The sequence below is a fragment of the Platalea leucorodia genome (genome assembly GCF_965183815.1).
Source record: "Platalea leucorodia genome assembly, chromosome: 3".
NCBI classification, from domain to species: Eukaryota; Metazoa; Chordata; class Aves; order Pelecaniformes; family Threskiornithidae; genus Platalea; species Platalea leucorodia.
The window spans coordinates 76760220-76773770 of record NC_138825.1 but is presented as its reverse complement, the minus strand read 5'-3'; the positions used below and the strand labels follow the sequence as shown (position 1 = coordinate 76773770).

Here is a 13551-nt window from a genome sequence, read left to right as displayed (position 1 = left end):
AGAGAAAATAAGGTCATCTCCAAAAGAACTGCTTTGAAAAATTCCTGGCTCACATGTGATCATGCTAAGGGATAACGCAGCATGAAAAAGGTAAACAAACGAGGTCTCCTAGGAAAGATTTTGTGTTACTTAAAAAGGGACCATGATTTTAAAAGAAAGGTGTGGAGGTCACAGAAGACTAGAGAGGCCCTTGCCCACCATCAAGAGAGAGCAGCTGCTGCCTCCAGCAACAGCAAAATAAAAAATGCTAAAGGCACCAACCTATTTTTACTGTAAAGGAGAAGAGAGCTCGGTTACGGAGTCGGCAGTTGCAGGCAGTCCCCTGCAGCGGGGGCAGAGGTGGGCTTTCAAAGCAGCAGGAACAGCACCCCATGGACGGGCCCTCCCAGCCTGCCCGCGAGTGGGAAGGAAGGGCTCGCTGGCACTGCTCCGCGCCGGCAGCAGGGCAGGGACGCTGACCCAGGACAGAGCACGGCACGGCAGGGAGCAGCGTCCCTTGGCTGTCCCCTGCTCCCTACAGTTTGCAGAGGGTCAGGGTACGCAGAGCCTCACGCTCGGAATAAACACTGGGCTGCAGCTTGCACTGAAGGGAGCATCGCGCTGGCCCCCGCATCATCCTGGAGCGCAGCGAGCACGCAGGTGGCACAAAAGCTGCTTTGTCTCCTCCAGCACAGCTCCCGTGGACATCTGTAACTGATCCAGCCTGGTAACTGCAGGTACTCCAGCTCCCACAGGACAGAGCTGTAAAAACATGCATGTTAAGGTCCAGCTTTCCCTTTCTGTGTTCCCCCTCCTCCCCTTCTTTCTCAAGGGAAGATAACTGTGCCCTGCAGCTCAGGGAAAAAAGAAGCATCCCTTGCCCGGATCCTAAAGCCCCTATACTTTAAGATCCACCTGAAAGGGCTTTTGTACAGTATTGCAGCAAGACTCTTTAAATCTCAACTGGTAAGTTTCTGAAATCCCATTCATTTGTACTATCCCAGCTTGAGTGCCTGCCTGTGGTGTTTGTAACAGACTTAGCTTAATCTAAGCAGATTTAGCACTAATAACTAGAGCTCTCTAATGCATATTGCAATTACATATCATACTGGGAAATCCTGTCCTCCAAGCAAAAACATTGCTGCCTCCCAGTAGCGGAAGCAACTAATACTAATCTAAACAGATCTCCAGACGTTTCAGGCACTGCTTGTTCCCATTCACAAGTAACCTCTAGCATTCAAGAAGGCAAAGCCTAAGCAGCATGTTTTGTTCCATTTTTAATGATATATGGATTTAATTCAGGATTCCCAGTAACACTCGCACTGAACTTTCACATTTGTCCTCCATCCATCCTCTCCACAGAGAATGTTCTTCACTGGAAGCAGCTGCTCCCCCTTTGCTCTTTATGAACTGTATGAGGTAACACAAATGTTTAGAGGGGATTTTTGTCTTACTCAGAACAAAATTACTTTTCTGCCTGTCATAAGCTAAAGGAAGTGAGCCTGAGAGAAGAATTAGGCAGTAACAAGCTCCAAAGGCTGCAGAAGTAAACTGGAGGATTGAAGACTGCTCCTTCTTCACCTCAAATATTTCCCTTTTATTTTTTTAACTGTTTCATGTGATGGTTGGGTACTTACTGCACATGTGTATCTGATGATTGATGGGGGAGCCAACATCAATTTCAATCTCTGCTAAGCCCTACTGTTCCATCGATACAGAAAATCTGCCATTGAGGCTCCCTGTACCATACCCAAAACAGCACCAACATATAAAGCACCACTATACATGCACTAGCTCAGATTTGTTCCAAACCATTAGCAAGTTATCTTTGTGCTCGTCAGCTTCGTGCCAAATCTGCATTTCCTAGCACAGACGAAAACAACTCTGCATTGTGTCTACTGCTCAATTCAACAAAAATACCATTCTCAATCCACACTTGGTCCATAGCAAAAAAGGAAGAGGGACATTAATACAAGAAGTCAGGTCTAATATTAATGATCGCTTAACTTGAAGGGCAAGGTCTAGATTAATTCCACTGAACTTTGAGTACTTTGCCAAGACATCCAAAGTCAGCAGCCACATTATCCCAGACCTCCTCTATAATCAAAGGAAAGCTATACCTACCTCCAGAACGTTATTCAGCTTAGCTGATTTTCCACCTGAGTGTGCCTGCCTCTCCCTACTGACTACTAGAAGGAGCCTCAGGCAATGAGCCAGTACTACAGTCAAGCAGGTGAAGTCTGGCCCTGAGCATGGGATAACACAGCATCTCTCCTAACTTGCACAGGAACATGAAAAACTGAGAAAAAAAAAAAACTATGTAAACCTGTATTTCACATTAAAACCAGGCAGGTATAATTTGAAATAGATTGCAAAGAACATTCAGACAATAAGAAGCAACAGTAGTCAAGAGGAGTTTGCTCTCCATATATGTGACCTGCCTCTAAGGGGCATGTTGTCGTTGTTCTGCCACAGAGCAATACAGCTGAATAAAACCTGAGAGCTCCTCACCCTCTGAGGAGATTGGTCTTTACAGCTCAACAGGCTCGATCCAAATATAAGCCCACCCAAATTAACAGAAAAGACTCCCTTTGACTGCAGTGCACTCTGCATCCACTACATGTTAATTGCTGGTGTTAACGGCCACGTGCTAATCACTGAGAAATGCCACCCAGACGCAGTCCCTTGCTATCCACCGTTTGTAAACCCACAGCAGCAAAATCACAGAAATAAACTGCGCTGGTTCAAGGGAGGTGAAGCCTTTCAATACACCCCTACCCTAAAGCTGGTTCCCAGGACAGCAAAGACAGTTTTATTAGGTTGCAGCCATGTGGTGATCTCTGTGAAACAAGCTCCGGATCCCAGCGATCATTCTCCTACTGCATCTGTGCGCCGATGGGTACTGCAAAAGGCCAGTGGCCTGACGAACTCTGAGGACTGACCTCCCTCATCCTCCCGGGAAGCAGAGTGTTTTATTAGCAGGGAAACAGGCTGCATTTGTGGTTTTACTACCTGTGAAAGCACTTGTTCTGTGAAGAGTGAAAACTTCCATCTCAAGTGCTGTAAACATCATAAACACTACAAACATTTTAAAATAAAGCCACAACTGCCTTTATTATTATCACTTTGGCACATGTCACCCCTGAAGTGCTCAGCAAACACACTCTCATATGGAAATGTACTATTTGGTCCCAGGGGTAGTTAATGAAGTTTTATAAGTAATGCTGCTGAAGTACCTGGCAATTATGCAAGTCATTTCTGCTCAGGGAAGATGCTGTAGGCTTCTCAGTTTATCTCATTAATTTCCATCTTCCTCTATGTGAACTACCACTCACTACTCACCATTAAGCAATTTGTTTTCATACGGATATTAGAAAAGCAAAGGAAAACAAAGACCCTTGTGGAGAAAGATTTTCCCCTAAAAATGGAAGCACATCAACATGTAACAAATACACCCCAACAAAGTCCGTATTTTAAAAGACAACCTTGTGGCAGCCTATGTTGCATTCATAGAGCTTTTTGAAGCTAGGTGTCATGAAACAATTTGCTGTCTTTTAAAGAGAGCACTTACCCAAGGGAATAGAGACGGCATTGCTTGCTTCTGATTCGATGAATGAGGCTAAACCTCTCGTCAAGACAGATCGACCAGGGCTTCTTTGCAGTTTCAGAGTACCCTCTCAGGCTGTTCAGGTTCATGTGTTCACATGAAATCTGTTAAAATGAAACATCCCTTGATTTCAAGACATGACTTTTAATTTGTTTTTAATTTGCCTTCTGGGGAGAGAGTGGAAAGAAGAAAAATGTTAATTGGTTTCATTTAAATCTGATTGTCAATCTGATACACAGCTATGGAGATCTGATGATTTTTTTTTTTCCTCGTTCGTCTGTTCCGCTTGGTGAAATTTAAGGCTTACATAATCCCCTGGAGAGCAATGCAGTTTGAAATGCAAATAATTAAGCATTAGTACTAAAGCCAAAAATCAATTTTCCTGAGAACAAGTTATTTCACCATTAAAATGTTTATTTTTTTTGTTTTCAAACCTTGGAGTGGATTCTGCATCCTGAATAATGTTAAAATCATGTCGTGAGTCAAGACTGTAATCACAAGTCGCAGTGTCACTGCAACATACGCTGTATACCTGACCTACAGCGCCTCGGATCTCAGCTCCAGAAGGGATTTGATCATTACAGCAACACATCCCCTCTCCAACAACAAAGAGATTAAGTTAAGCAAGTGCTTAACTAAACAGTGCAATCATAGCACGCGTGTCTATGCTGTGCTGGCTTAGACATCTAGAGTCTAAAGCCCGCATAAAATAACACTGCAAAGGGAGAACAGATAGAGACCCTGCACGGAGGAACACTGCTAGTCAAAGTCCTTGTAAAGGCCAAGAAAGCAAGGACTAAAACATGCTGGATTCATCAGAAACCTGGAAGTGTCAAAAATCACTTAACTGAGAGGTGAAGCCAGCTTTGCCAGCAGCCGAGCAGCAGCCTGCGACAGCCGAAACACAGGGGTGACGGAGCCAAGGAGGCTCTGGCCCGGTGAGCGACACCCCGCCGAGGAGCCCCTGCCTGCAGCACCAGCTCTGCCTGTCTGCCCGGCAGCTCGGGCCAGCGCTTCGCCCCCAGGCTCTGCCACACCGCTCAGCACCATCCTCTTCCTCCAGACCCACTCTGGAATAGGCAGGCACGGAGCCGGGGGGGTGCCGCAGCCTTTCCAGCATTCAGGAGCCAGGACACAGCAGGCGAGGGAAAGGCAATGCAATTTGTACGGCTGTCACCATAGCAGTGGTGAGGAGGTAACGGGAAGCAGAAGTAAGCACCAAAGCTGTGGCTACTTCTGCCCAAGAGAGGCTGTGCCGTGCTGTACCAGCATCAGCTTACAGTTGGTTGTTGAAGGGCTTTTCAAACCATGTGCAGCCGCGCCATCAGATTCAGGGGTTGCAGGGCACAGGCTGCTAACACACAGATAGGAAAGCAGAGACTGAGAAGAGTTATAGGAACCCAGCTGAGCCATCGTGACAAAAAGTTGTTCTTTGGGACCAGTACCAACCCTGGCTGCAGGGATGGGATCTGATACTGCCAGAAAGCCAGCAATGAAAAAGGTGGAAAGAACAGTAGTAGAGACAAAACCAGGTTAAACATCAGTCCTGAACTGACTGTTCTCATCTTGCCCCTTCCTTCCTCTACAGCAGACTGCCCAGGCTCAGCTCTCGGTTTTAGCCAAACTAAAAAGCACAGGTCTGGCCCCACCTAGAACCACAGAAATGGAACAATTTTACACAGCGGTGAGAGTAAAAACTGGAACCCAGCGTTTGCTGTGGTAGGTGCTCTGCACCATGTGCCTCGTAATAAGTAAACAAAACTCTCATTCTTTAAGACGCTTAAGCTCTGAAAGATCATTACCTGGAGCATTACATCCAAAGAGCTGCATGCTGTATCACCACCTCCCTGCTCCTGCTCAGCTCATAATTCCCATGGAAAATTCATAAAAGCTAATGTAGCTTCTCTTCATGCTGCTCTCAGGATTCACTAAGTTTTAAGCAATAATTTGCACTGCACCCCACTACCCATTTCCCTTCAGTCACATAACAATCAAGGAATAAATGGCATTGCAATAACAAGCACTAATTTTAAGACACAGAAGAATAATGTGCTCTCTACAGAAAACTAAGATTCTGCAATGCTGCCACTTAATTGACTCATGGCATTACGAGCAATTACCACACTGAGAAGTTGGAGCAATTTTAATAGCTCTTGCTACTTAACAGCTCTTGCTATCAAAAATAAAAAAACCTGAACTCTGCCTTTAGCACCATCACCAGTCTGTTGCACGATTTACAGACCCTGATGCACTGAGCTCACGTCCTATTCTGGGCTTCTACTCACTACTATCATCCAAACCACAGCACATGTAAGATGGTGGTTCTGATCATTACATACCAGCATTGAAAAAGCTTTTTCTGGCCACACCTCGACCCTGCTGGCATGGCATCTTCCCCCTCCAGCAGTTCGAGCCACTCTACACTAATGGCAGGGAGCTGAACTCAGGCACAGTAATTAGTAGACACTTGCTCAGCAAACACAGAAAATGAGATCCCATGCTCATCTACGTATGCAGGATCCCATTTCCAGAAGTGCTCATACCAGTCATGGTGTTATCCTGTCAGTTATTAATCCTATAACATCTGCCAGGTCAGGAACAAGGATTTCTCTCATTTTTTGTTTTCACTTATGCTTGTCCCCCTTACCAGGATCAGTTACTCTGGGAAGGAAACTTCTCGATTAGTGTGTCAGAAGCAATAAATTCTCTGCTAATTGATGTCCTCGTAGGCTTTGACCCAACTAGTGGAGTTTAGCAGCATCTGCCACTGTTTATTAAGTGACCAAGATGAAGGATGTTTTTAGCTTAATATGCCTGCCACAGCCTAAACTTCTGTACAACAAAACAAGCAGCTCTACACACATATCTGGCTGTCTCCACATGCATCATCTTGCCTCCTGCCCCCTCAGTGCTGGCATGAGTGGAGGCAGAGATGTCATTTTCTTGAGCATTTAGCCAGCGGTACCCAGAAGGTGGAGGATAAGCAAACACTCTGCTACCCCTGCTACCCTCCCAGTTACCACACCATCAGCACAGCAGCAGATTTTTAGACGTGTTTCACATGAATCTCGTCTCAGCCTTGAAAGCATTGCATTAACAAAGAATTTCGTATGTGAATGACATTCCAGTGACATTAGCACCTGAGGCTTTTTGCTGTTCCCCAGCGTAAGCGATGGTGCAGTTAAATTCAAGCATCAACTGCTGATAGACCTGGGTACTGAAAGCAGCCACCCTGTTGGAACTGTGGGCATCCACCACCTTTTCCATTTTTTATTACACAAAACGCATCCATAAATGCTGTTGTGCGGAACTGATGCCACCGTTAAGACAAAATGGCCCAATTTCTATATATGCTGAACCCTGGAAGTATCCGTCAACGTGATCTATCAGGATTCTGTTGGTACCATTGGGACAACTTGTCCAAGTGAGGGACTGATGCCTTTTTCTTATTTCACTGGGAACCTCAAATGCATCGTTTTTAGCTAAAATGAGCCCGAATATCGCATTATTATTGAGAGGTGGAGTGGCTGAATACACAGTTCTCTCACTACAGAGTGGTCTGTATTTTTCTGTGTCTGAGAGTGAGAAAGAGAGAGCGGGAGAGGAACCACATCTGGCATTCCAGTCATATCATACTCCTGTCGGGACATGAGCCCATTTGGAAATAAAAAGCAAGGAAATAATGCATTCTTTCTACCCTGTGTTTTGACCTTTACATTCATGTTGACCATCACTGCTACGTTAAGCAACTTTAGTAATAAAGCACTTTAAAACCAGTTTGGTGTGAGGTTAATTCCTAATCTGAGAAGGAACAGCCTGTGCCGGGCAAACTGTTTTCTAAATAGAGACAGAAATGAAAAACCTACCTGAGAAGTGCTAATGTACTTCAGGAACCTCAAGGCCTCGTAGTTGAGAGAAGGAGTTGGACTTGCCCATGGCTGTAGTTCAATGTGCCACCTTACAGTCTGCAAAGCAAAGCAAAGCAAAAAACACTTTAAAGGAACAGGATGCATTTCTCAGTACAAGCACAAAACGCAAGGGCTAATAAATTAAGGAGATTTAATTTCAAACAAAAAGAGCTTCCTAGGGGCTTGTCTACACATGAAAGTCATTTCAGAATAAAGTAGGTTTTGAACGACAGTGAAAGAGCATCTAACTATGATTTATCATGATCAGCTTTGAAAGCAGATGTAGGTAATTCAGAAAGAAAGGGCTCTTCATCCAGGATACATGTGTCAACACAGTTATTCTAGGACACCCAAGTAAGACCCGACTTGTAGAAATTCATGAAGAAAACCAAGATCTGGATAACTCAATCCTCTAGCAAAACATCTGAAAACAGTGAAATAATTTTAATTTGATACCTATTGCGTATCTCCACTTGAATATCCACTGAAACGAGAACTTGGATTGCAAACACTAATCACCAAAGGAAATCTCTGTAAACAACCTTTCCTGTTTTAAAATCTAGACTCGATAGAGGAACAAGCTTCTTGTGGTCTCTGAGAAAAAGTCCGCTTCCTCTCCCACGCCTGCCTGGCAAGATACACCAGAATTCTTTGTTTTCCTGAAAAAAATATCAGCCTGGCTGTCGGTAGCCCTACAACTCCTTATTTTCATAGCCCCAGGGAAGCAGCTTTGGTGGATGCTTTCTGCGCTCCCTGTGAGGCCCCTCAGCTCTGAACCTCGGGGATCCTGTCAGCTTTTCCAGCAACACTTCCCACGTAGACAGAAGGGGACAGAAGAGGTCCTTCAGACACGTGCCTGCAGAGCAACGGGGCTCTGCACTCCCATCTGCGCCACCTTCTCCAAATTCTGCCCGCTTTTGTCACCCTGGGAAGTTTAGACGTGTTATCTCTTGCCCTCGAGTAGATAAAAATACAAGCACGGTGTTAAGTTGTACTAAATTAAGATTGATTCCTCATGGCTTTTCATCTTCAGGCGCCATAACTCACTTCTATGGCTGGGCAGGTAGTATCAAGTTTCCCTTTAATCACCCCCGATTAACTGAGCTTCCATAATGAACAGGATGGGGATTTTTTACCCATAGGTTCACGTTGACATTCAATAAAATACCAAACAAACAGAAACCCCATTTGGGATTCCCACAGGACCTTATTTCAAACGCAGCCCTGGAAAACATATAGGAAATAGCAATTAACGGGAGAGGATGGAGGCAGATCAGAGAGGCAAGGTGCTGGGCCCCGCCGAGAGGACAGCCCCACCATCGGGCTGGTTTGCAGCACCAGGAGAAGAGCCAGCGTGGCGACAGCGGGGATCCTCTGACACCAGAGAGGAACACAGGAAGGAAAAAGAGAAGGCGATGCTAGAAAAGAAAGGTGATTAAAGGGGACCACCAGACCAGATGGAGTTTGCCTTGAGCTGATATAATGAACTGATATTTTTGCAGCCCAAGTAAACATAGTCTGGAGTGAACATGAGCCAGGAGGTCTGTATGAGGTTTATTGTTCCTTTAGGGTTTGCTCTTTGGGGTTCTTTTTTACCATAAAGAGATGCTGAAAAGGACATTTGAGATAATTTTTTCCCCAGAAGCAGACAAAAGTAGCATTTCCCACCCTGCAACCTGCTGCCTGCAGCAGACATAGGCTCCTACACCCCGCACAGCACAAGGCTGGAAGCAAGCTAGCAAGTGAGCTCTGCAGCAGCACGTACCCCTGACCTGCTGATTGCAGAAGGCAGCCTGCAAACAGCTAACAGCAGGAGGATAGGTGCACGCCGGGGAGGGAAATGCATGTAATCTTTCAGCATGAGTCACAATTCACACGGCTGAATAACGTTTGCAATGACAGGAATGCTGCCATTTCAACAGGCTTGAAAGCTGAAATGAAAATGAAGACTGACAATCATTTTCAGGCAAAAAAAAAAAACCCAAAACCCAGACACCTAAACATCCATGCCCAGTTATTCTGAAATCTATTTGTCTGAGAAATAGCTCATTAAGTAGGGGAATTGCAGGGTGGCCACTGTGGCACCATTCAGCAAGAATTCCCTCTGCACAGAGTTGACAGGGAAGAAAAAGAAAAAAAAAAAAAATCCCTATAATTAACCACGTGAATGAGGTTCTTTTTCAGCAGTGCAACATCAAAGAGCCACTGTGGCTTTCTCTCAGGTTCTTAAAATCTTAAGGATGACAAACTGCCTTTCCACTGTCTCCAAAACATATCAATAAACACAGGACTATGAAGATAAAATCCCCAGTGTCTTAATAATGCAGTTTCACTTAAAAAAAGGGGGGGGGGGGGGGGGAGGAAAGAGATCAACCTTTTATATAGCTCTTTAAATTTAGGAGCGCTACACAAATGCTACTTTAGTGAGAGATCAGACCTGAGCTCCTGTTTGACAGCAATACTTTTGAATAGCTTCTCACACTTCACACTCGCTCCCTGGCTCCTTACTAAGCAGCAGCCCATTTCCATTCACTAACGAATACATTAGACAGGTCTGTTCCTAACACCTACTAAACACCCCCACGGGGCCCTCCAACAGCTGCATTACAGTAAGATTCACAGGCGATGAATGGGGAGGGGGGGAAATCCAGTACATCTCTTGGACCAGGTACACCCTCCCAGCTGGCCAACACTGATGTCAGTGATGCTGTATGGGTATGTTCAGGACTCACAAAATATCCTCCTAAAGGAGCCATTCCCTATGTACATCGGTAGCCTTTGTTTATAGTTTTTCAGGTAATTTTCAGCCTGTTCCATAGTGTTTCCACGTAAGTCTTCTCAAATAAACTCTGCAGATAAAATGCACCCGGTCCCTGTGAACCAACTGCTTTGTGAAAATCAGGTTTATTCCTGATAAACACATGTTCCTTATTTTGAGGAGTTTTTCCCCTCTAGACTTTGCAATTTTATTTACTGAAAGCAAACCTGACTGTGGCATCATAATTTGGATTTTCTCACTTGTATCCCAGAAACCTCTAGAGTAAAAAACGGAGAGCAGGTCCCTCTGGCTGCTGTACAAAACAGGCTGAGGAGCAGCTCCTTCCACAGGGGACTTCTACAGCAAGTACACGAGAGGAGCAGAGGAGGTATTAAGGTCCATATTATGCAGCTTTGGATATGAAATTCAGACAGAGCTCCCCAAGGTCGCCCAGGAGGAGCCAGAAAACCGGTTCAGACATTCTGCATCTCTAGCTATCGCCATCGGTGTGCTGTCTCCCTAGGGTAAGGACTCATCCAACGAGGCACCATGACTGTGTTTCCCAAACACCAATATATCCTGATTCCACAACAGAAAGACAGTACTGGGAAAGTTACAATGCCACTTAAAAAATATCATACTGAATATCTTGAAGTATCTCTCTATTTACATTGTTTCATTTATAGACGCGTTACCCAAAATTAGCATTGTAAGAAAAATCAGTCTTCAGCAAGACTTTATCACAGGCACTGGTCAGACACTGACTTGAGCTACCCCAGAAGGGTAACGGATATCCAGAAACTGTAACCCAGAGTGATGTCACATTTTCACCACGTGAGATAACCACAGAGCAAAGAAAATCTTAAGGCAATGCCATTGCTTTGTTAGGAAAACTAGGACACGTTTGAAGGTCTGATTTTTTTTCCAGGTACTTCACACTTAAGGATAAGGACTGACTGTGTTCAGCTCTGGGGCCCCCAGCATAAGAAGGACGTGGACCTGTTGGAGTGAGTCCAGAGGAGGGCCATGAAGGTGATCAGAGGGCTGGAGCACCTCTCCTATGAGGACAGGCTGAGAGAGTTGGGGTTCAGCCTGGAGAAGAGATGGCTCCAGGGAGACCTTATAGCAGCCTTCCAGCACCTGAAGGGGGCCTACAGGAAAGCTGGAGAGGGACTTTTTACAAGGGCGCATAGTGATAGGACAAGGGCTAATGGCTTTAAACTGAAAGAGGGTAGATTTAGGTTAGATATAAGGAAGAAATGCTTCACTATGAGGGTGGTGAGGCACTGGAACAGGTTGCCCAGAGAAGTTGTGGATGCCCCATCCCTGGAAGTGTTCAAGGCCAGGTTGGATGGGGCTTTGAGCAACCTGGTCCAGTGGAAGGTGTCCCTGCCCATGGCAGGGGGGTTGGAACCAGATGATCTTTGAGGTCCCTTCCAACCCAAACCATTCTGTGATTCTATGTTTCCTTGAGACCCATTTGACAGTAATCTGCAGTGACTTTTCTCTGGAGACCACTTCTTTCTAGGTTTTCCTCCCTCATAAGCCATCTATGATAGTCACTTGATAATCCCTTAATAATCTGTAGTATGCGTATGGTATAATTTGTCCTAAAAATCTGAGATCATACTATTACATTTAAATCAACATGTGCAGAGGGCTCACAAACCAGCAGGTGTAAAATTGTGGGTTTGCAAAATTTCTGGCTTTCCTAGCATAAGCTTGAACACATAAATAATTAAATTCTTTCCAGATCAATCCTAGTTTCAGTGCAGTAATTCAAATAGCCCAACCCCTCCCTTCCATTATGCTTACATTTGAAAGGGAATTAGTAAATTTTCCATACTTCCATCTTTTTTAACTCAGTAACTGTTTTTTCCCTCCTTTCAATATCCTTCCTTTTTAGCAGCCTATTAAAATACAGAAACATATTAGCCATGTTTAAAAACAGAAATTTGGGAATCCCATTGCCCTGCCAAGCAGTCTGTTGCTTCCAATGAAGAAACAAAAGACTTGTCAATACATGCACAGATGTCTTAATCAAGGGAAAAATATAAAATCCTCTGATTAAACTGTGCAACAGTAATTTTTTGCATTTGAGGCAGGACCAAATGTGAGTGGAAAGCACTTGTGGCAATAAACTCCATCAATAACCATAAATATTTGCCAGCCATAGAAACAAATGACATACACACCTTCACCTCCAACCGTTCTGGCTGTACTTTGTGTATCACCACGCTTGCCCCTTGTGGAAGGGTACAGCGGAACAGAGCTTGCTCATGGCTGAAATGTTGCAGGGGTTTTACCAGAGCTTGCTCATGGGTGAAATTTTGCAGGGGTTTTATCAGTTTAAAATGCAATGGGTCGGATTCAAATTGCAAAATTTCAGACATCTACAAGGCAAACATATATTTACTGGACTGCATTCCTGAAGGCTCACCCTTGTGAGAGTAGATTGTCCCTAGATATGATCTACAGGGCTTGGACATAATTTTATTTGGGCTCCCTCTGGAGCACGTGTGGCCTTAAGCGTATTATTTTGTAGTGGTCTTGTTGTTTTGTTTTTTTCCCCCCAATTCAAAAGTGCCTTAAATAGCGAAAGAAGCGTGTTGCAGCCCACTCAAGTACTGGCTTTACAGGACACGCCAGCACGCCTCACAAGGGACACGCAACAAGTGCAAAGCCTGCTGAGGTGAGTGGGAGGGCTGCTGAGGGTGGAGGCGGCCAAACCTGGCACACTGCTCCTCTCGCTGACAACACAGAGCGGCTCCGGCAGCGAACGATCCCTCGTGAACGCCCACGTTTCGTTTCAGAGGCAATTAGCTGGTCTGCTCCAAGGGAGAGTCGGGAGTGAAGAAACATTCCTGCAGTGTGGACAACGAGGGACCAAGCTCCCACAGTGGGCTGGGGAGCTAAGTTATTTGACAGGACAGACGAGGCAGACAGGCTCTTTAAGGGAATGATTCATCTCACTGTAGACATCTAAAATAAGTAAGATGAGTCACACACTGGAAACGTCCATGTCTCTCCATGACCTGCAAAGGAAGCCTGGAGGATGGGCTCAGAAACACCTACACCGTAGACATTCAACGTCACAGAAGAGGAACCCCAGACCAGACTATCATACATGCCATGCTGCAGAAAAACTTGTATTGTAGAGGGCTGAGCCTACTCTTTAGCTGTGAGCCTCAAGCAACACTTAATTGCACTTTATTCTTCAGCAAGGCTGAGTAACTCCAAATGTTTTATGTTTGGAGCAGCAATACATGGCAGAAGTAAAACAAACTCCACCTCAAAGC

At 45.0% G+C, this 13551-nt stretch overlaps 1 protein-coding gene across 1 annotated transcript in view; it reads right to left on the bottom strand.

Annotated features, from left to right (window-relative positions):
* The window catches only part of METTL24 (methyltransferase like 24), a gene marked incomplete at both ends in the record, with an annotated part of 49534 nt that overhangs the window by 20238 nt on the left and 15745 nt on the right, over positions 1-13551 (bottom strand). Inside the window, 2 exons of the mRNA XM_082306355.1 lie at positions 3551-3690; positions 7453-7551. Of these exons, the coding sequence (XP_082162481.1) occupies positions 3551-3690; positions 7453-7551 (239 nt within the window). The remainder of the gene's footprint in view (positions 1-3550; positions 3691-7452; positions 7552-13551) is intronic.